We start from the raw sequence: 21484 nt of genomic DNA, 5'->3' as shown, positions 1-21484 counted from the left end.
AAAGGAAGAAATTGTTCTACAGTTTTTTTCTTGCAGCCTCAGAAATATCCGTTTATTCTTTTAACCTCACGGATGTGTCTATTTTTGGAGGAACAGGAAACATATAAATGCCTGGGTTGCATTTATGTTGTAGTTGCAAACACCGAGCAGTTAAGAAGATTTTGCCGAATTGTGCAAAGCAGCCAACAAACCGCCTTGGGATCGTTTGGTAACGCGACTGGAAAGACCTTTGCTCTCATTTGGCAATATTTTGGACATCCTTGAAAATGACACCAAAATATGCCTTAATTTGACTAAGAAGAGGTTAAACAATATTGATATTCATCCAAAGTGCTTTTTTAAAAAGCATATGCTTGGCTTTCATGAAAAAAGGGGGGGGGGAGTTGTGGAAGATTCACTTGAACTACCAACCAAAAGCATCATAGACCGTTGAAATGGTCTGCATCATATATCAGCACTTTCTTTTCATCGTTATTACGTAAAACCTCTGGTAGCACCTTGGGCGTTTTACGTTTTCTTTTCTTTGCTGCAGAAGCTAACTGCTCCTTGGAATTCTGGCCTGCGGTGAACAGAACCCAGGGAAAGGCTGTGCTGGGGACTCTATGACGATCCCGCCTCCAATCCAGCCTGGTTAATTGTGAAAAGTATACACATTTCTAGCTTATCTATGCTTTGTTATGGGGCTGACGTGAAACTACCTCCTCCCCACTTCACCCCCCAGCAGAGAACCCAAATCCAGTTGAATTGTTACAGTGTTTCGGAGCTGGAACCTTGAACTGCTTCCTTGGTCAAAAAACTTTGTTTCTGATTGTAAAAAGGCATTACAGGGGGGAAAAAAAAGGAAAATCGAGAGAAATTCAAAACGTAAGTCCGTACTGGGGCGGTTCACCTCGCGGGTTTAACTTTGGAGCTCGCAGTCGGTCGGTCTCCTTCCCCATTCCCATAAGGGAAATACCAGGCTATTCTGCACATTTTCACTTAATCTCCATTTTCCAAAGGAAAAAGGGGTGGGGTGTATCTATTTAGGGTTGATAATGTTTTTTAAATGCTTTTCTTTGAAATGATAATAGCTGTAGCGGTAAAATGCAAATAAAGCAAAAAAATAGGCAATATTCCTTTAAAGGCGAATATACAGCTTTTTTTTTTTTTTTTTGCTTTTTTTTTTTTTTTTTAAGCGTACACACACTGGTTCAGATGAAGTCTGTGAGTCAGGCTGTTTCTGAGCTCCGATAGTTTAATGGAAAGATTTATATACCGACTGTATTATTTACTTTGGGAGGGGAGGTGGCAGTATAAGGGTATGCTAATTAGTGGGAGATTTTGGGGGGAAGGGGTGGAATATCAATTTTTATTGCATCACCTGTCAGGAGTGTCCAATCAGCGTTGGCTTTAGGGGAATTAATTGATGAAGGTGTCTCCGGACGAGCTCACTTCACTCTGTCATTTTATTTGTAGCTAAAGCAGCGGCGGGAATAGCAGCTGCATTTCTTTTCTCTTTCTCCCTTCACATTCCATTATCATAGTGCTCCAATGGAGAAGGAAGGAATAGAGGGGCCCAGGTACTGATCTGCATCGGAGACTTACACCAACTCACTGGTAGATCAGAAACCGGATGGTTTTTTCCCTCTTTTTTAAAAAAACGAAAACCAAAAAAAAAGCAAGAATCAAGTCAGTGTAATTTCATGGTTTTTTTTTTTTTTTTTCCAATAATTTCGCCTAGAGTTTGGCACTCCCTTCGTCGGGAATAACAGTCTTTGTTATTTTATTAGCAGGATGCCTTGAGACACACGCAGCATCTGGTGGAGGATTAACATACATACATGTGTATGTATGCGTCACGTATATATTTGCTGCAAATGGTGGGGATCATTTAGTGCCCGAGATGGGAGACCTGAAGTCAGGTTTTGAAGAGGTGGATGGCGTGAGGCTCGGCTACCTCATCATTAAAGGAAAGCAAATGTTTGCCCTCTCCCAAGTCTTCACGGATCTGCTGAAAAACATCCCGAGGACTACCGTGCACAAGCGTATGGATCATCTGAAAGTGAAAAAGCACCACTGCGATCTGGAGGAGTTGCGGAAACTCAAGGCCATCAACAGCATCGCCTTCCACGCCGCCAAATGCACGCTCATCTCCCGGGAAGACGTGGAAGCGCTCTACACCTCCTGCAAAACTGAGCGGGTCCTCAAGACCAAGCGCAGGAGGGTCGACCGGGCCCTGACCACAAAGGCCCCGCCGCCAGAGCGCGCCGCCGCCGCCGCCAGCCCCCGCCCGGCTTTCTGGAAGGACAGGCACCAACTTTGGCGGGGCCTGAGCGGAGCCGCGCGGCCCCTGCCAATCAGCGCGCAGTCCCCGCGCCCGGGCGCCGCCGCCGCGCGCCCAGCCACCCATCTACCTCAGATTTTTAGCAAATACCCGGGCTCGCACTACCCGGAAATCGTGCGCTCGCCTTGCAAACCCCCTCTAAACTACGAAACTGCTCCGCTCCAGGGAAACTACGTCGCTTTCCACTCGGACCCGGCTTATTTTCGGAGCCTGCTGTGCAGCAAGCACCCGGCCGCCGCCGCCGCCGCCGCCGCCGCCGCTGCCGCCGCCGCCGCCGCCGCGGCCGCCTACTACCAGGCGTCGGCGGCCGGGCCCCAGCCCAAGGCGGCGGCGGCGGCGGCGGGCGCGGGCGGCCCGGTGAGCCTGACCTACCGCTGCAAGCGCAAGCGCGGGGGCGCCAAGGACTGCTTGCTTGCGCCCCACGCCGGCGCCCGCCGCCTGCTGCTGCTGCCCAGGTCCTACAAAGCCAAGGCGGCGGCCGCGGCGGCCGCGGCGGCGGCGGCGGCGGCGGCCGCCGGGGCCACTTGCCTTGAGAGGTTCCATCTGGTTAACAGCTTCTGCCCGCCTCCCCACCACCACCACCACCACCACCACCACCACCATCACCACCACCACCACCACCACCGGGCCCAGCAGCCGCCACAGAGTCACCCTCATCACCACCGGCAGCAGCCCCATCCGGGCAGCTTTCCCGAGAGCTGCAGCAGCGACTCGGAGTCCAGCTCCTACTCGGACCACGCAGCCAACGACTCCGATTTTGGCTCCAGTTTGTCCAGCTCCAGCAACTCTCTGTCCTCGGAGGAAGAGGAGGAGGAGGAAGAGGAGGAGGAGGAAGAGGAGGAGGAGGAAGAGGAGGAGGGGGGAAGTGGGGCCTCGGATTCCAGTGAAGTCAGCTCGGAGGAGGAGGACTCGTCTTCGGAGTCGGACTCCAGCTCCGGCTCCAGCCAAGTGTCGGTGCAGAGCATCCGTTTCAGGCGCACCAGCTTCTGCAAGCCGCCCAGCGTGCAGGCACAGGCCAGCTTCCTGTACCATCTGGCCTCCGCCGCCGCTGCAACCAACCCCGCTGCTTTCGAGGATGCCGGCCGACTTCCCGATCTCAAAAGTAGTGTCAAAGCCGAGTCGCCGGAGGAGTGGACTCTGCAGAGCTGGGCCCCCAAAGCGTCTCCGGTGTACTGCCCGGCCAGCCTGGGGACTTGTTTCACAGAGATAAGGAACGATAGGGTATCTGCGATTACATTCCCACATTCTGAAATTTCCAGTACTGTAAAGAGAACTGACCTGACACTTAACTGCCTAGCGGAGGGGGCCTCTTCACCTAGCCCAAAGACAAACAATGCATTTCCACAACAAAGAATACTCCGAGAGGCTAAGAAATGCCTGCAAGCAACTCCTACTACACCCGGTGCAGATAACAACACAATAGCTGCTAGGTTCTTCAATCAGGATTCTTTACGAGCAGCCGCAAATTCAGAGAAAGATTCCAAAATCCCCCCTTGTACAGAATTTGCTACGGATTTGCCCTCTTTGCAGACTGACCCTGGGGTGGAAGTGGCAGCAGCAACGAAAGCGGAGAGTCCCTGCACTGACACAGGCGACAAGACACTGCCCTTTCTGCACAATATTAAAATCAAAGTCGAAGACAGTAGTGCTAATGAAGAATATGAACCTGACCTTATTATAAATAAGCTAAAGTGCGAGTGCAATGATACAAAGGGTGAGTTTTACAGTGTGACTGGAAGTAAAGAGGAGGACCCCTTGCTAACCACAGCCAAGGAAGGGTTTGCATGCCCTGAAAAAGAAACTCTTTCCTTAAATCCACTGGCTCCAAGTCAGGGCCTTTCATGCACTTTAGGTTCTCCAAAACCTGAGGATGGGGAATATAAATTTGGTGCCAGGGTGAGAAAAAATTACCGGACACTAGTTTTGGGAAAGCGACCTGTACTTCAGACACCTCCAGTCAAACCAAATTTGAAATCAGCTAGAAGTCCTCGTCCGACAGGTAAAAGTGAGCTACATGAAGGAACACTGGATGATTTTACAGTTATAAACAGACGCAAAAAGGTAGCCAGCAATGTAGCATCAGCAGTGAAAAAGCCATTTAATTTCATGGCAAATTTTCCTTGTCCACCATCACTCATTATTGGGAACGATGGGGATTTGTGGCCGGCATATTCCTTAAACACCACTAAGGATTCCCAACCTCCTCACAAGGCCCATCCTATCTGGAAATGGCAGCTGGGCGGTTCTGCAATACCTCTTCCACCTAGTCACAAATTCAGGAAATTTAATTCATAAAAGTGTTTTGGAAGATATTTTCTTGAACCCCATTACCTTCCTTTTGTTGTAAACTGCACAGGATGGTTTGTACAAGTCCATTAATGTGTTACACCCCTTTTGGAGTCCTGGTTTATCGCATTTTGAAGACAGAAATCGGATTACTTTTTTTTTTTTTTTTTAAACATTGCGGGTTTTTTTTTTTTTTTTTTGGAGTAGGGTGGGGGCGGGGTGGGAGAATGGTTGGTTTACATTCCACAGACTACTTCAGGCTAAAGACTCAAGTAAAACTCAGTTATTACGGTAGAGCTGGAACACTTTACTGTTTCAATGCTAATAATGCACCCGGTACCTCAATTCAACTGCTACAAATAAATGTCAAAAGGTTGAATAATAAATATTACAATGAGCCATTAAGTTTATGCACTAGATTTCAGACCTGAAAGTGTAACTTCATTCAGTGAAAGTTTGTTAGGTTACATGGTTACACTGAGGTAGCAAGAAGTTTCTGTGAGCCCAAAATGTTCTTTTCTGGAGCTCTTATTTGTGGGGTATCTCTTTCTTTTTCTCCCCTCATTCTGTCTCCAATGGTAGTTGCACTTAATTTTTCCTTTTTTGAGTGGAAAGATTGGGGAGTCCTGATTGAATGCTGGTAAAAGCTGCCTCATATATACTGAGTAAAATAAATATGAGATTACTTTTTTTTTCTTTTTGGTAAAAGGTGTGATTTTACTTTTACAGCCAGTCCTTGAAATGGAAAAGTCCTTTTTGTGTTCTCACCCAAAGGTTTTAAATAAGGTGACTCTTACTGTTGTCCTGCTTACCTTGTGGTCTGAACATGACTCCTCAGACTTGAAAAACAATTAAAATATTCCGCTTAAGAGCAGGATATTTTATGGTCTGACTCCTCATAGTGACAAGGCAGTAAATACACCCAAGAAAAGTAGAATGGGTCAGAGTTGCAAGAATACCCCCAAATGAAAAATAACAGTTGTTTCAGGGCTTTTTGGTACCAGAACTCAGGCACTTGGATTTTGTTACATTTTTCTTTTTCTGCATCTCTCTAAACTTCTGTTTTCAGACCATCCTGTGTATACAGCAGGAGAGTTTCTACTGCAAGTGACAATCAGAGGTGACTATCTATATTTGCACTTAAAGTCAAAGTAGTTCAACATGCAAATGGCCAGGGTCTGGCCCTTGGTAAGGGCTATGCTGGTGTGCTATGTTGTGGTGATGGAAGCAGTAAATCAAAATTATGGAAATTTGCACTGTTGAAAAGCATGCTTTAGCTTTATTTTCAATTAAAAACACTGTTTAAAATTCCTGGTTCCATACATTTCTACTTATTCCAGATTGAAGAACGGTTAACAGGAATGAATGGTTTTGTTGACATTTTCACTTGTAATGTTTTTGTCTGAAAGAAATGCATTTATTGGGTGTAGAGTTTTGTTGTAATACCATGTGATGAGGCCAGTCAGGTTCTGTGCTAAACACTGGTAGATTTCTTCCTAAATGACAACAAGACTTTACAAACTTGTTACAAATCAAGTGCAAAAAGTTCAGGTCTAAAAAACTGAAGCAGAGATCAACTGGTATTTTAATGAAAGTTAAATCTAATAATTTTAGGTCCACCTCCCTTAGTCTGACAAATTATGTATCTCGGATCTCTGCCATCTTAAACCTAGGAAGTTGCATCTATAGATCATAAATCACAAAACAAAACAAAACAAAACATGAATGAAATGTTTACTGTGTGAATTTAAGTCACTATTTCTCATGAAAATTCAGTCTTTTCCCCCCTTAACCTTTTAATTCCTACTCCCTTTGAAAATTTTCTTTTGTCTATAAATGTTTCAGATAGATCTGGATGGTCTCAGCCCTAATTGCTGTATATGCTCTGTGGTTTGACTATTATTGTAAAAGACAGAGGCTGAGCATACCTGCATCCAAATACATTTGGATGGAGTAAACAGATGCTTTGAACTGCCTCCCTTCCTTTCCTTTTTGAATGTTGCCAGATGTAAGTGCACTGAATCCTTTTTTATTGGCATGATAGATATGGTCAAAGCAAAAATTGGGGGATGTTATCCTTGAATTCATGTTTGTGTGTAATTCTGAAGATCAGTACAAGTTACAGTTAAAACTCCAGAAAGCTGAACAATTGGCTTCTCAGTCTGAGTTCTTTCCTCTTTGGAAGGCAATACAGAATTTGAGTGCAGTGAGCTGTCCTGCAAAATCAATCTTCAAAAAGTGTGACATACACACACTGGAAATCTGTCATTTCTACTCTTTAATTACTGCTAAGTCAAGAAAGTTCAAAGTATGATGACTACTACATTTAGACTAGTACTTTACTTGTTGGCTATGGAATCACTGTTCCTCAGTTATAAATTGAGAATATATTTGAAGCCTACAGATCTTGGGCGTGGGTGGACCATGAGATGGAATAAGCACACTTTAAAACAAATAATACCCTATGGAATTTCTGACATAAAATATCGGCCTCCAGCTTTGACACTTGGTCTCTAGCCCTCAGAGAATCAATAGTTTCAGTTTATAAGAGCTGGAGAATGAGCAGCATGGAGGCCGAGGCATTCCAGAGTGATACCATCAAAAGGAGAGAAATTAAATAGTCAACACAGATTTCACCCCACAGTACTCCTACAAGCCAGCCAACCACAGCAAAACCTCAGTTGGGGCTTCTGTTAGGAAAGTGTATTCAGTAACATGAAAATACAAAGTATTCTTTCAATTTCTGGTAGCCCCTTAGCTGTTTGCCCATTCTGCTGTGGGAATTATTCTCAGAGCAGTTTATTTCATTTTGGTTGTCTTATGATTAATGACAATATCTAGATTTCCTAAGATACTATAAATGTCCCATTTGTTCAAAAAGTTATGCCTTATTGTGAGAAAAACAAAAGTTACCTCCATTGACAGATTGCATTTTTACATTTAAATGTTTTCAGGTGATAGAATATTTTTTTAAAAGGCATTATATGGTTCCAGGGTCATTGATTCCTGTGTCTAAAGCTCAACATTCACAGACATAAGGAAAATACTGGGAAGGGCTCTTTCTTTGACTTTTGGGGAAAACAAGCTTATATTTGGTCTTCTAGAAAACTAGTTTCCTGATAAGACTGTGAAATGAAGATTTAATTATTTTTTTTAAGAGATGTGTGTACTCTGTCTTCCACAGCCAGGTTATATCTGCCTTTTTCGTAAAAGCAGCTTGCTCTTTTTCAACTATTTACTTTTTAAAGTGGGTGTTCTTTCCTACTGGCTTACTTGATTACAGTGGAGCAATCTCAATAATGGTTGTTTATTTTAAAATCAACAACAGGGAGCCACCACTAAACAGCAATAACACAAACTAGATGGGCTGGTGCATGGATTTTTATCTTATCCGTGTCTGGGTGAGTTTCAATGGTCTAGAAATTCCTCAAAGTTCCAGTCCCAAGAATTGGAAGTTTCTGCTGATATGAGGATGATAGTTTTGTTTGCATGCAGGAAGCGACGTAGACTAATTCCTCAAAAGCATTTTTTTTCCTTTCGAAGAAAACAAAAACTCTCCATGGTAAAATAAATAAATAAATAAATAAATAAGTAAATAAGTAAAATTTTAAATAAAGCATTAGCATCTACAAAAGTCATAAGATGTGGTGAGTTTTGCTTCACCTTAAAAATAATTCCTGCTGAAAAGGATGTGAGAAAGGGAGCTTCTAGAGCCAAACTAGGGGTGAAAAGTAAAGGCTCCACATCAACTAAACTCAGGAAATTGGCAAGGAGGAACAGGGCATCCACCTTAGGGAGTCCACCCTCACCCCCGTCTTCCCCAGGATTTTCCCCATCCCTGGAAGGAAGAACTATTTTTAATGCTAGCTTTGGTTTTGGTTTGCTCCCTAGGCCAAAGGGCATTTTGCAAACTAGCCTGGGGGGTGGGGACGTAGGGCAGATCTAGGAGGTGGGGGAGGGCTGCATTTTACCTGTTTGGCAGGCCCTCTTTTGCTATTTAAAAAAAGGGGGGATAAAAAAGGGAGGGGGCAGCTATCATTCTTTGCCCATGCCCTAGGCCCCCGCTCCTCTCTCGCTTCTTTTCAAACTGTGGCGGCCTCACAAGCTCCTACTTTAAAAGGCCTGAGATGTTTTGCATGAAGCCCTCACAATAGGGGTTGAGGGGATTGACAGTTTCAAAAACAAGGCGTTCAGTCCTTTCCAGCTGCCGGGCCCGTTCTCTCGCACCAACTCCTCGCTCCTCGCTGCTGGTGGCGTCCTCGGGAGCCAGCGGCCTCCCCCACCCCGCCAGCCCGCATTCCGGCCGCCCTACCCCGCCCCCGAGCTGTGTTTGTAAACAGGGGTCAGTGTCCGGGGGCTGTTGGCGCAGGGTTTGGGACAGGCGGGCCTAGAGGAAAGGCTGGGGACGGCCGACACGGCGAAAGGCTGGCCCGGGAACCAAGGAGGTTTCGGGGTCCCTTTTCCCCTCGCTGTCCCCATGGGCACCGAGCTCTGGCCACCGCGCTGACCCAGGACAGCCCTGAGCTCTCTGGCCTGGGCCACCACCACCACCACCACCAGAAAGATGTTTAAATGCCGCCATTTTGCAAGGTGGCAAACCAATTTCTTTGTGACTTTTTCCCCCCGCCCAGATCCTGCTCTCCTTTGAATTTGTGACCCTCTCACTCCCGGGGCGGAAGAGCCTGCACCCCTGTGCGCGGCCCCAGCTCCTCTGGCGCAGCCTCACGTCCCAGCAGCCTCGTGGCCAGGCCCACTAGGAGAAGGGGCGACAGGGTGCTCTCCCCCCCACCCCCCCACCCCGCCGCCCTCCGGGACTGAGCCGCCTCCCCTCACTTTGTGCTCCTTTTGTGTGTTCTGGCGTCTTCTCCCACCCCTGCACACGCACACACAGCCTAGCCCTTTCTCACCTTCGCGCCCATCTCTCTTCCCCAGTCAAATGGGCCCGGCTTTTTGCACTGGGCGGAGGGCTTGCCAGAGCTTCCAAAATGCGGGTGTGGAATGCAAGTGGCAAAGGGATGGGACTTCACACTGGGCCAGCCAGCAGGGCAGCGAACGCCTCCCGAAGTGGCCTCAGACCAGGGGCTAGAGTCAGGGGAGGGCCGGGCTGAATGCCCCAGTGGGGGAAATGTAACGGGTTGAGGCCTGCTAGCGTTGGCGCCGTGGTTCCTGTCCCTTGGAACCTCGCAATGCATCTGCAAGTGGAATGATGACCTGGAAACGGGAAACGAGAGACAGTGACCTGGAAAAGCACCCCGGGTTGGGGAGGTTGGAGTGCAGCAACGCAAACAAAGCTGCTCCTGGAGGAAGAGGGGAACCAGAGGTGCATCGCAGCTAGGTCACAGGAAAGTGCAACAAGCTTGTTTTCCCGGGTGTTTAAAATGCAGCCCCAGTTGTAAAGTGTGTGAAATTACGCACTGGTCTCTTAAAGAGTGCCTAATTTATAGTAAATAGCAAGGTCTTTGTAAATGGCTTTATTATGTTGTTTCTTGTTAACTGTTGAGAAAATCCCCATTGTTGAGTGTGAAAGGCTTTATGAGCTAACCTGGTCCTGGGCGCAATCAGAGGGCAGTAAATGGCCGCTCGGACGCCAAGGACCGCATGGAAGCGACGCTCGCCCGGAGCGCCGCGGCGAGTCTGCAGACGCAACCTCAGCCTGGGAGGAAAGTGGCCGGGGCTTCCAGGCTCCCATTAAGGAGGCGTGTTTTGAATTCGCGGGGCCCCAAGAGCAGTTGGCCGCGTGCGACAAGGAGAACCGGGCGGGCCGGGGGCGACCCAGGCAGCGAGGGCAGCGGGGAGGTGGAGCGGCCCGGCGACCCTCTTCGGTCCCAGCCTCGACCACAGGCCGGCGGCCTCAGCCCCAGCCCCAGCTCGAGCAATCTGGGGTGAAATGGGTTCTTGGGCTTTGTCTCCACTTCTCAGCCGCGTGGAGCCCGGTTCCGCCGAGGCCGCGGAACGCCCGAAAACGCCGGGCCGGGAAACAGAAGAGCCAGGACGAGCAGTCCCCGAAGGAGAGCTCCAGACCCCTACCCGCGCCTCCTCGTCTTTTGTTTAAAGCTTTCTCTCCTTTCCTCTCTCACGCACGATCTCTCTCGCTCTCTCGCTTGCTCTCTCCATTAGAAACCTGAAATGGACTCAGAAGACAGGAGAAATAAGGGGAAGGGCTTTTGTGTGTGTGTGTGTGTGTGTGTGTGTGTGTGTGTGTGTGTGTGTGTGTGTAACAAGCAAAAGGATTTCTTCTTTAGTCTAAGATAAGGCATTGCAATCTCCTTTTCCCATCTCCTCCAGGTCTCTTCCAGCCAGTTGAGACCCGGGAAAGGTACGGCCAAACCCAGGCAGGCGCTGTGTTCATTAGATTAACTTTGAGGCGAGGACCGGCCGGGTTCTGCAGGCCTGGAGAGGGCGGGCGGCGAGGGCCTCCCCAGGCTCAGCCCCGCGGCCTTTCCAGGACTTAAAACCCGGTGGGTCCGGGGGAAAAGCAGCAGCAGCCTCTACGCAGCCTCTGAGCTCTGGCAGTGCAGTTAGAGGAAAGAGAATTTGTTTGTGAGCCTACTTTGGGGGGAAAAAAACCTGGGGTAGGTGGACAATACGTAAGGGTTTGGACATTAGCAAATGCAAATCACAAGGAAATGTTAATTTCAGTCAAAAAAACCTATATTCAGCTATCTGCCTTCCCTTCTAAGACGGCCCTCTGCTTGCGCACTCTCGCTCTCACCAAATTAGCTATTACGTATAATCCCCATGGGTTTAAAGCACTTGTTTCGCGGATTCGCGTACAACCCATATTAACCATGCACTTTCTGCTATTCCTCTTGTGACTGTCCCTGCCTCTTCCTTCTTTGCGGAGAGTATGATGCATTTTATTTTAGCCCAATCGATGCGTGCAAATACTGGGATAACACAACCCACACTTCTGCGATGGAGGCTGTTTTCAAAATTGAGTTTAGAGATCAATACTAAGTCGAAATGCTCCAAATTGCACGAATTCACCAAATTCAGGCCTTGGGCTCCCGAAGCCCTTTCCTGCCTGATTAACGCACTCGTGGGCAGTAACCGTGGTTCCACCGTTCCTGCTTTTCAAAACAGGATGTTTCCATCATGTGTATTTGGCTTTCCCTAAAGATTGCTCCGGTTTGTTTGCAAAAACACGACCCCAAAACGTGTGGAGCTAAACCCGTCAATGGCTTCCATGCCGGGCTCCTCTCACACTTGCCTTGCTGCCTGCCATTCCTGTTTCTTTCTCTTCGTAGGACCTAACAGCAGCACCTAAAATTGCCATAGTGGATGCCCAGAAAACGTTTGCCTAGTTGAATAAATATTTTACTGGTCAGGAAGCAGCCCTCTGCTTGCCCATTACTTGATTCCCACGACTTCTTCGCCCAGAGCCGAGCAGTATGGGTTGCAGCACAGGGAGCTCTCTATTCTTCTGTGGCAGCGGCCATGGCTGCAGGGCGTACTGGTGCCTAACTGGGGGAAGGGTAGTGGTTGTCCCCTTGCAAGGGATGTTAAGGCTAGAGAGGTGGAGGAAGAAGAATTTCCGAAAGAGCATCTTAAGAGAGCCTGCTGCCCACAGATATGTGTGTCCGTGTAGCCTGAAAAGATCATCTACAGGAGAAACAGATCAACCTAGGATGCTAGGGTATCCCTGATTCCTTAGCTCCTGCTGCCTGGAACTTCCTTCAGTTGAGACAACTAGAGCAAGACAGAAAGGGGTGGAGAGAGAGTGGCAGGCAGCCTAGAGGCTCTCCAGTAAGATCCAGTTATTCATCTAATCAGTGTCATCAGTATGTTTGTGTTTGACCCTTTTGGATGGAAGAGGCTTAGCAGTCAACAGACGTAGATCTTAAAATATTGCTAGTTTAGCAGAGAGCAACTGCTCACAGGTCTGCAAAGGCCCTCCCCAGCCAGGATGCTCTGAAGGAAGGGAGGCAAACAGAAGGGAAACCGTCGGAGTGGCTGCCTAGCCTCTTCCCCAAGCCATCAAAACAAACAAACTCAGTTCTCCTGCAGACTGAGCTATTGGACAAGCACATGCAGAGCACTGAAAGGTTGGAATATAGTTTGCATGGTTAGTGCTTGCCTTCTTTAAGATCAGTTTAAGTTAGCTCCAGGGACAACACAATCCTTGTGATAAGTGATGAGCAGCAGAGAGGAAAAACTGTAGAAAAGAGACTGCACTAAGCTTGGGCAGCCGCCCTTCCTCTTTCCTGTGAAAGTTAGAAATGACACAAATTTATAAGATCTCAAGGCTACATCAGTAGGCAAGGGTTTCAGTCCCTGAATGACTGGAAAGGACCTAGATTCTTGGATCTCCCAGGAATAAAGGCACATTTTACATTCTTTCTCCCTCATGTCTCTCTCACTTGCTCTCTTTTTCTCTCCCTCTCAAATGAATACCCGGATTGTCAGTGGTGCGAATGTAGGAGATTAGTTTTCTTCCTTTACATTGGATTCAAATATGCAGAGCAGTGGATGGTTAAGCTTTCAGACGCCTAGTTAAGATATCCATTCAAAGTAAAACCTGCATGGTAGAGTAGGAATTGCCATGACCAGGTTTATTTAGCTCCCCCCCTTTCCCTTTATCTTCTCTTTTTCCTCTTCTCTCACTTTCTCAGCTTTTTCTCTTCCCCTCCTCCTACCTAACCCTTGCACCCAGGTGAAGGATTCACAGGGAAATACCAATAGTTAGCAATCCTTTCTCCAGAGGTGGAAAGAGGGTAAGATCTGCACTTAAACCAGTGCTGATAGCGGCTGTGTTGGAGCCTGCGGTGACCCTGAGCTTCCTTGCTGGGGTGAGGGGCCAGGCCTTCCAGCCTCTTGTCCTGCCTGTGCTGAGGTATTCCGGTTAGGCTATAAAAAACAGCATGTATCTCAAGACTAGGAGAGCTCAACTCCATAAACACATGGCTATGGCTCTAACGTGGGGTACATTGCCAGATGCAAATGCAAAGAGATGCTTTCAATTTTCTTCCAAGTGTTATACATCATGTGGCAAATTTGTCTTCAGAAAGCCAATGTTGATTTCTTTCTGTTAATAATAAAGACTTTATAAAAACAATCTTAAACATATATGATTGAGAATTAAAAGGGTGTACATCACTACTACCAAAGAGTTTCTTATCTGAATTTGAAAAGAGAGGTGGTACTTTTTCTCCTAAACAAGGAATATTTTTAAGTAGAAGAGCTTGATTAACATTTGAATTGTTCAGTTATTTTGCTCCTCATCTAATTTTAAGAAAATAAAAATATTTTAATCTTTGTGCTCTAAAAAAATCTTTTTACATCTTTATGTAGGTAAATTTAAAAGTAAAATAGGAAATTGGTTATACATCCCTGCCGTGTTCTTTAGAAAAAATGACTGCAGAAACATCTTTTTACCTAAAACATCAACGTTTCATATTATTTTATACATTTCAGTCTGTGGTTTGTGATTTAACATTACTATTAAATAGGAGGAAAATAGAATTTATTTTGCATAACTTAAATGGGAGGAAAATATAACTTACTTTGTAGACTTAGGGAAGTTGCCAAGGCTTCTAAAATCTTGTCCTTTGTATCAATCTCTAGCTGGTTTATCTGAATAGGATATGATCCTACATAATATGTGGGCTTAAATATAATATTCTGACACAATGGAAGGATTTCTAGATGAATTGGAAACATCCTGATTGTGAATTTCCTATCTCTTCCTGTTTTGAGCCAATACTTTAGTGTATACTTCCAGGGCGATTCTAAATGTGATCTCCTTCAAAAAAAAAAAGTGCAAAAATGATTATTATGAAAAAGAAAGGTAGGAAATCTTTTATAAATACTGTTAGGACCATTGATCCCAGTTACCTACTATAATGTGAATGGAATGATTATGGCTGTTCCATTGACACGGTTTCTTCATTCAGGATCCTGGCCAAAGGACAAGCATGTCAATGTGTAAAATTCTAGCCAAAGATAAGCCATTACAATGGAAATCGCAAAGTGCAAATTCTCATTGAAGCCAATGAAATTGAGTGTAATATCCATACCGCATTCTCATCTGCTTGCCCCAGGATTTAGTATGCGGCTCTGCATTGAAATGAGATTATGCATATAAAATGCCAATATAGAATACAATGCCCAATAAAACAATAGAAAAGCAACTTACAGCCCATATACATGGGCTTTACTTAAAATTTTAACTTCATGAGCAAAATAAACCACAGTACCATCAGAACATTAAATCTACAAAATGTCCTCACTCTGGTTTTTCATACTTCTTTCTGCATGATTCCCCCACAATCCCTCCTATCTAAACACAATTCTTTTAAGGGCACTCTTCAAATCATCTAATAATTCCCAAAGGGTATTCCAGGAGTCTCTTAAAGTGTCTTTCTAAATTAAAAGGCCCCAAACAATTTAAATGCATTTTTGAACCAAAAATATCACAAAGTATTTGGACTTGCAAACCTATGGGTGTATAAAAAGAAGAAAGGGACCAAAGAGAAAACGCCCCCACAGTGGATTACAAGGTTATGGGACAGGTCACTAGGAAAGGGAAATAAAACTGAATGTTAGGTTGGGCTTGTAAATTATGCACCTTTCAGGGAAAGAGGTTTTAAGGTCTCTTCACTCAAGGGTTTTTTTCCCATCCATTTTGCTATTAATTCTTAACTCTTGGTAGGCAGCTCTTTAATGAGGTTGTTTGTGGCAGGTTAATTTTCTCCAATCTACTGAGCTCCTCATTTTCCCTTTTAAGCGCAGTGCTGCCTAGAGCTTTCAGTATTTTCCATACCAGAAAACAAAATAAACGTGAAGTTGCTGGCCTGGGCTGAGAATTAAAGGCGTTATGTGGACAGCAAAACAGCGGGCCTGGACAGATGGGAGTGGGAGGGTAGAAAAACCGGGCTGAGTTGAGGGTGTGAGGGAGAGAATTCAGTCTTAGGAGAGCAATGACCCTGGGAGTGTAATATATTAAATATTGCAGCGATCGATTTCAATACCCCAAGTGGACACGGGAATAAAAATTCACCAACAAGCTGAAGTGATTAGGAATGCTTTGTTGCGAGGGAAAAAATGTGATTTTCTTCAGATCCTTTTTGTTCAGGTTAGAAGAGGCCTAGACAATCCAAGGAGAAGCCCCCGACTCCTAGTTTGGAATATAACTCTAAAGGTTAGTCGTATATCAGTGGAGCTTCTGCTTAGTGAAAAGATGGGCCTTTGTACTGAGGAGGATTAAATATCAACCGCAATTATGGGCTGGTCACTCTAGGAGCTTGCCTCCCAAATCAGAGACGAGTACATTTTGGAAAGCCTGCTCCTTCCCTGTGTATTAGTCTTTGTTTCAGCTCCGGGACAAAGCAGTTGCTTTTGCACAGTTCTTCTTTCATTAAAATCCAGGGGAAACTGCACAATATGGTTTACAGAAGGCTGATTCCCAATAGCAGGACCATAAAAACAGCCGTTGGTGCTATGTTGGGGAGAAATATTTCCGAAATGTCATTCTAAGTCCCAAAGTAGGAAATCATCACAGATACAGGCACACATACCCACTACCACACATGATTTCATTAGTGATTTCAGAACTGTGTGGGATTTTCTGTTCTTTTCTTCTACCAAACCCAGCTCTTAGACATTCACACTATGATCTGCGCTTCTCTCAGTCCAGGAATCTGTTTAGGGATTTGGGGCAGTCCCACTGCGGAGGCTGCTTGGGGCGAGAGGGGATTGTTTTCAGTCACAGCCTAATGGGCAAGGCCTGGGCTCTTCACACTGGGGACACCAAGTCTGCTGCTAGGGACACACTGCTGGATGCCTGCATGCAGCAGCACCCGCAGCTGCCTGCTGCCTGCCTCCTCCTTCAGTGTGGTCGCCACAAATCTGGGAAAGACATGCAGCATCATACAAAGGATTTCTTTAATGAGGATGAGTTCCTCAGAGTGACTGGGGGTTGTGGCTGCTGCTCAGGCCTCTCTTTCCTTCTGCCAGATCTTTCCCTACCCACTATAGCCTCCTTATACACTAGCCTGGGGTTGTAAAGGGCACCCCCCCCCCCACACTCCGTCTGATAACCCAGAGGCTGATGTCTATTTTACCCCAGCGGCTGAGAGAGTGAGGATGGACTTCAAGGTCTGAGCACGGAGTACACTGGGATCCCAGGATCTCCTTTCTCTGCCATCAGTTTTCCAGTAATCTTCCATCCTAGCTACCCTTATGATGAGTAGCTCCCACTTGGAGCATGGTCCTATGGAATAGCTGTATTTCTATTCTAAGATCTCCTTACCAGGGAATGGTCAAGCCAGGAGAAGGAACTATATAAGTGTCCCCATTTCCTTTGAATCAAATTTGGGCTGCCAGGGCTGGGTAAGGGCTGAAGTTGGTTGTGCAAAAAAGCACTTAGTCTCCTGCAGCTTGAAACTCCAGGCCCTCTGTGGAGTGGTAACTGGCTACAGGGAGACCATTCTGCCCTATAAAGTTGTTTATCTTCTTAAAGCTACATGACTCCTTCCTCTTTTCAGGTTTGGGAGAGAGGTAGGTTGGGTCCATTCAGGTCCAGGAGCAAAACATCACTCAAAAAAGTTACTTTGGGACGCTACAGTTATTGAAACCAGTTATCTCACTTCTTGAGTGTGGGACAGACTGAATTAGGAGGCAATTTGGATAAGAAAGGAATTGCTGTTTTGCTAAAGTCGCCCTTTGGCTTTCTTTTATTCCTTTATTCTGTATCTCCTGGACTTTCTCCTCATTCTCCTCTACTTTCTTCCTCCTCTTCGTCTAAATCATTTCAAGAAGAAAAAGCAGGTTGAAAGCAGGGATAAACTTACACTGTGAGGGCCTACTGAAGTTGAAATGTGGCCTGGCTGTGTCTGGGCAGGTGGCTAGAGTGTAGAGATTCCTGTGCTTGTGTGACTGAGGGGCAATTCTGGGAAAAGGAATCTCCTGGGGGCAGGGAGGTGCGGCTGGGAACTCTCTGTCCCAAGTCACTGAGAAACACATTCTGTGTCCAGGGCCTAAGCTCTGGGATCCTGAAAGCCTGCTCTGCTGTAGGGTGGGTACCTGTTGCTTGAAGCTGCTTGGGAGCCTTTGGACCCCTGCCCTATTGTAAGTCTGAGGGTTAGGTCTGGCTTCCCCTGGGGCTGCTGGATTCACCTGTCATTCCGCTCACTGCCCAGGGACCCTGACAAACCTCTACAATGTGGGTCTGAAACAGGGTGCTTAAGGTTCACTGATCTGTGTGTAGAACTTTGCAAAACTGCAAATAAGCGAGAAAATTTGTCTATTCTTGGGAAGGGAAATACAAGTTTGCACTTAACATGGAAGCATGAGAAAAAGAAGGGGGGAAAATAACTTCTCCTGGCCAAAAGCCCCACTGTAATCTCCAGAACAATTTCATTTCCTCTGCAGCACCCTAGCTACCCTAGCCGAGGCCTTGGAAAGGTCAGGGAGGAGATGGAGCTTAAAAGCGGGGGTGGGGAAAAAGCGAGGTGGCTAGGTCCTGGTAAGGTCGCAGGTGAGGGCCAGGGCCGGTGGTGCAGAGTGGACTGACAGGACGGAAGGCCACAGGACGGGGAGGGGCAGAGCCACATCATTTGGAAGGTTTTGGTGTTTCGAACGGAGTTTTCTGAGGAATTCGCTCGGTCTGCCTCCAGGGCAGCTGGCTCGTGCTCTCCCCCGCCCTTCTTGCAGAGCGAGTCACAGGGAGCTCGAGTTTCCGCGAGGCCCGGCGCCGCCAGGCCGCCAGCTCCACTAGCCTCCGCGGACAGGCCCGTCCCGCTTGCTGAGAAAGGGAAAAGCGCACGGCGGGGCTCGTCCCGGCGGGGAGCGCGTTTGTGCCGAGGGACAGCGGGTCCTCCGGGGAGCCAAACTACCCCCTGCCAGCTTCGTCAGCCTGGCCTGGTTGCGTGGGCGGGAGAGGGTGTCCCTGGGAAGTGGCTCCTGCGATGAGCAGCCGACATCCCTGGTTGTCGCGCGGCTGCTGGGAACCCGCGGGCTGCAGAAAGAAGCCTGTCCTCTACCCTCCAAATGGGAGGTTGGAACTTTTGAACCCTTTACTTTAAAGTGATTGATCGTGTCCTACTAGAGAGAGGCTCCACCCCTTGTCCCCACCTCTGCTGCCTTCCCTTGTCACTTTTGCTCTAAGTGTGCGCGGAGACCGCGCGGGGCGCGAGGCTGGTGCCTTTAGAGATGAGCGCTGCGAACGCGAGCATTTGTGCAAGAATGCGCGGCAGCAGACCCAGCTCCAGCGTCTGCCGGGATTTGGGGTAAATCCCGATGTGAGAATCCATAGCGGGAGGGGGGATTCATGCCTCTTTCCGCACAGCCCTCTAGGTGAAAGACGCAAGAGGCAGCTTTTCCCATGAAACCTCCCCGCACGCCTGCCTTCTTAAGTGGAAGTCCTCGCAGGAGCCGGGCTCCATACAGGGCGCCTTCAGGGAACTGAGGAGAAAGGCTCAAAACCTCTACGAGTAAAGTTGATTATTAATTTTGGCTGCCCGGAACGAGTGATACACTCAACGACTTTGGCTTTGGGAACTGTCCGGGAGCTGGGATCGAGGCCCAGGGCTACGGGTGGGAAATGAGAGTTGCGGACGATCCCGGACGTGTCTGAAAGGGCTGGATAGCGCTCCCGGGGCAAAGGTTGGCTCTTCCTCGCCCCCAAATAAATTCTTGGTTAACTAGTGTAGACTAAACACATTAGTATTATTAAATGGGGGTAAAACAGACGCGGTTGAAAGTGAGGGCACGTCAACTGGACCCAGACCCGGTCATACTTCTCCTTCGGTGACAAGTCAGGGTGCTTCCAACACGAAAATAGAAATGTAACATTCAACTGGACGAATTAATTTTTGACGGATTTACGGTATGATTTTCTTTCAAGCCGTATTCATTGGTTCTTTCGATCCCTAGAGCGGTCCAAAGACAGAGATATAAACAAGCACTTTATGCTTTGCGGAAACCCCTTAACAGTATCTCCCAAAGAAAGATCAAGACACTTTGTGAATTTCCCCCAGATAATGCCTCATATTCCGAATGACTGATCAGAGAACTCCGGTATTGTTAAATAAAATGAGAGGAAGGCGAGTGACGTGGGAGTCGAACAATGGCATTTCTGAATCAGTTTGCTTGATTGACATTTGGGAGCTTCATGACCCCAGGGAATAGGACTCATTACGGTGAATACACCAAAACATCAACCAAGATTAGAACTCTAGATCCTGTTTTAATCCCATTTCAGTCTAAATTATAGTGGGAAAATATAAAATCCAAAAGGAGAGAATTATTCCGTCATATATTGACCTGAAGTTTTAATTGTTCTGATGGGAAAATAAGTGGAAAACCGATATACTCTTTCACTTCAGCAATAGCACTAACAATTAAGGAAAGTGTGTTTGGTAGTGTAGGTACTAAGAATATGTAAGTGGTATAAAATATTTTATACTTATTTGGGGAGACATACTGTAGAAATACACAGGAACCTTTTTTTTTTTTTTTTTTTTTGCATGTGTGAGAAAAAATATAACCCCCCTCTACTGGATAAAAAGCAAGGGTCATCAGCAAATTGATGCTAAGCAATGGATATCTTAAAGGTGGAGTCTAAATTTCCATTATTACTTGGAAGACTTCTCTATTTCTTGGGAGGGGAATTTGTTTTTAATGTCAGAAGTTGGGTTAAGGGGTGGCGGGTTAGCTCAGTTGGTTAGAGCGTGGTGCTAATAACACCAAGGTTGCTGGTTAGATCCTCGTATGGGCCACTGTGAGCTGCGCCCTCCTTAAAAAAAAAAAAAAAAAAAAAGTTGGGTTAACATGTAAATTTAACCCAGGAAATTGTTGAGAGCTGATCTTCAATTCAATTCAGGTTGGGAAAAACGGAATGTGTTTAAGCAAAGTCTATTTTTAACCACAGGAAAGTGTGAGATAATGTGGGTTGTTTTGGTTAGGTGGGGGTATATAATCTATGGCAACTTCACTATACAAAATTGTTTGATTCTTCAATGGAATTTATCCTCAAACCTCAGACACTCCAAGGACTGGAAATCTTAAGTAATGTATATTAAATCAAACCAACAGAACACAGACAAAGCTGGTAAAAGATAGTTATATTCTCCTGTTTTTTTTCAGTAGGTAAATTACAGCAAAGGAGATTGAAACAGGAAGATATAAAAATGAAGCAAATATGTTATAAATAATTGACTAGAAAGGATTGATGCACAATATAGCTTCACAACCTTATATTTTGACGGGGAGATTTTAATGGGAAGTCTCTGTTTTTGTATGGGAACTGGGAATCATAAGAATTATTTATGCAGCAAGAAGGAACAAAATTAATTATTAGGAGCTCGGTAATCACCAAATAAACTCTGAGCTTTGAGGTTAAAAATAGACGACTATCTCCATGTTCAATTACACAGTATCAATTACTAATACAACTGATGTTTCAGCGTCTCAGCGAGACCAGATACCATCTTCTATGGCGATATCTTGGTATTAATTAATGACTGCTTTATTCTCATTATTCTCAAGGAAAAATAGGGGTCGTGTCACATTAAAATTAAGATTATCTTAGTTTATCTGGGCTCTTAAAGATTATTCAAAGTAATTATATTTTGAATTAACAGAGGTAGGCAATTTATCTCGTTATTTTTTGTTCAAAGACAGAAAATAAAGATCAGAAATAAGCAAAGTTTCATTTTGAAGACAGAACCAAACAAACATGTCTTGACTTTTGCGATATTTCCCTTGCTAAAGGGGGAATGAGGGAACTGTGAAAGACGTGACTTTGCAAAGTCAAGTCCTTTTTAAAAGACTCGGATCGAAATTCTTGCTATGCAACAAGGATTCAGGTTTGATTAATTTTCTGCAAGCGGCGTGACAGCGGTGTTTTAAAAGATTAATTAAAATGGAAGTGAT

General features: G+C 46.0%; 1 protein-coding gene across 2 annotated transcripts; it reads left to right on the top strand.

Annotated features, from left to right (window-relative positions):
• Window positions 1–1194: 1194 nt before the first annotated feature.
• Window positions 1195–5920, top strand: SKIDA1 (SKI/DACH domain containing 1). 2 transcript variants are annotated; one of them, XM_019755967.2, is made up of 2 exons: window positions 1195–1668; window positions 1773–5920. In XM_019755967.2, exon 2 carries the CDS (start codon window positions 1883–1885, stop codon window positions 4616–4618), a length of 2736 nt encoding a protein of 911 aa, XP_019611526.2. In that variant the 5' UTR covers window positions 1195–1668; window positions 1773–1882; the 3' UTR covers window positions 4619–5920. The 2 variants fall into 2 exon arrangements, with proteins under 2 accessions (XP_019611526.2, XP_019611527.2); XM_019755968.2 differs by having other exon boundaries at window positions 1770–5920.
• The last annotated feature ends 15564 nt before the right edge of the window (window positions 5921–21484 follow it).

The sequence above is a fragment of the Rhinolophus sinicus genome, linkage group LG02 (genome assembly GCF_036562045.2).
Source record: "Rhinolophus sinicus isolate RSC01 linkage group LG02, ASM3656204v1, whole genome shotgun sequence".
In the NCBI taxonomy this organism is placed as follows: domain Eukaryota; kingdom Metazoa; phylum Chordata; class Mammalia; order Chiroptera; family Rhinolophidae; genus Rhinolophus; species Rhinolophus sinicus.
The sequence above is the reverse complement of the archived record's forward strand: the minus strand, read 5'-3'. Positions and strand labels throughout refer to the sequence as shown.

Coding starts and splice junctions, on each gene's coding strand:
- SKIDA1 (XM_019755967.2), top strand. CDS start 1,883: ATGGGAGACCTGAAGTCAGGTTTTGAAGAGGTGGATGGCGTGAGGCTC.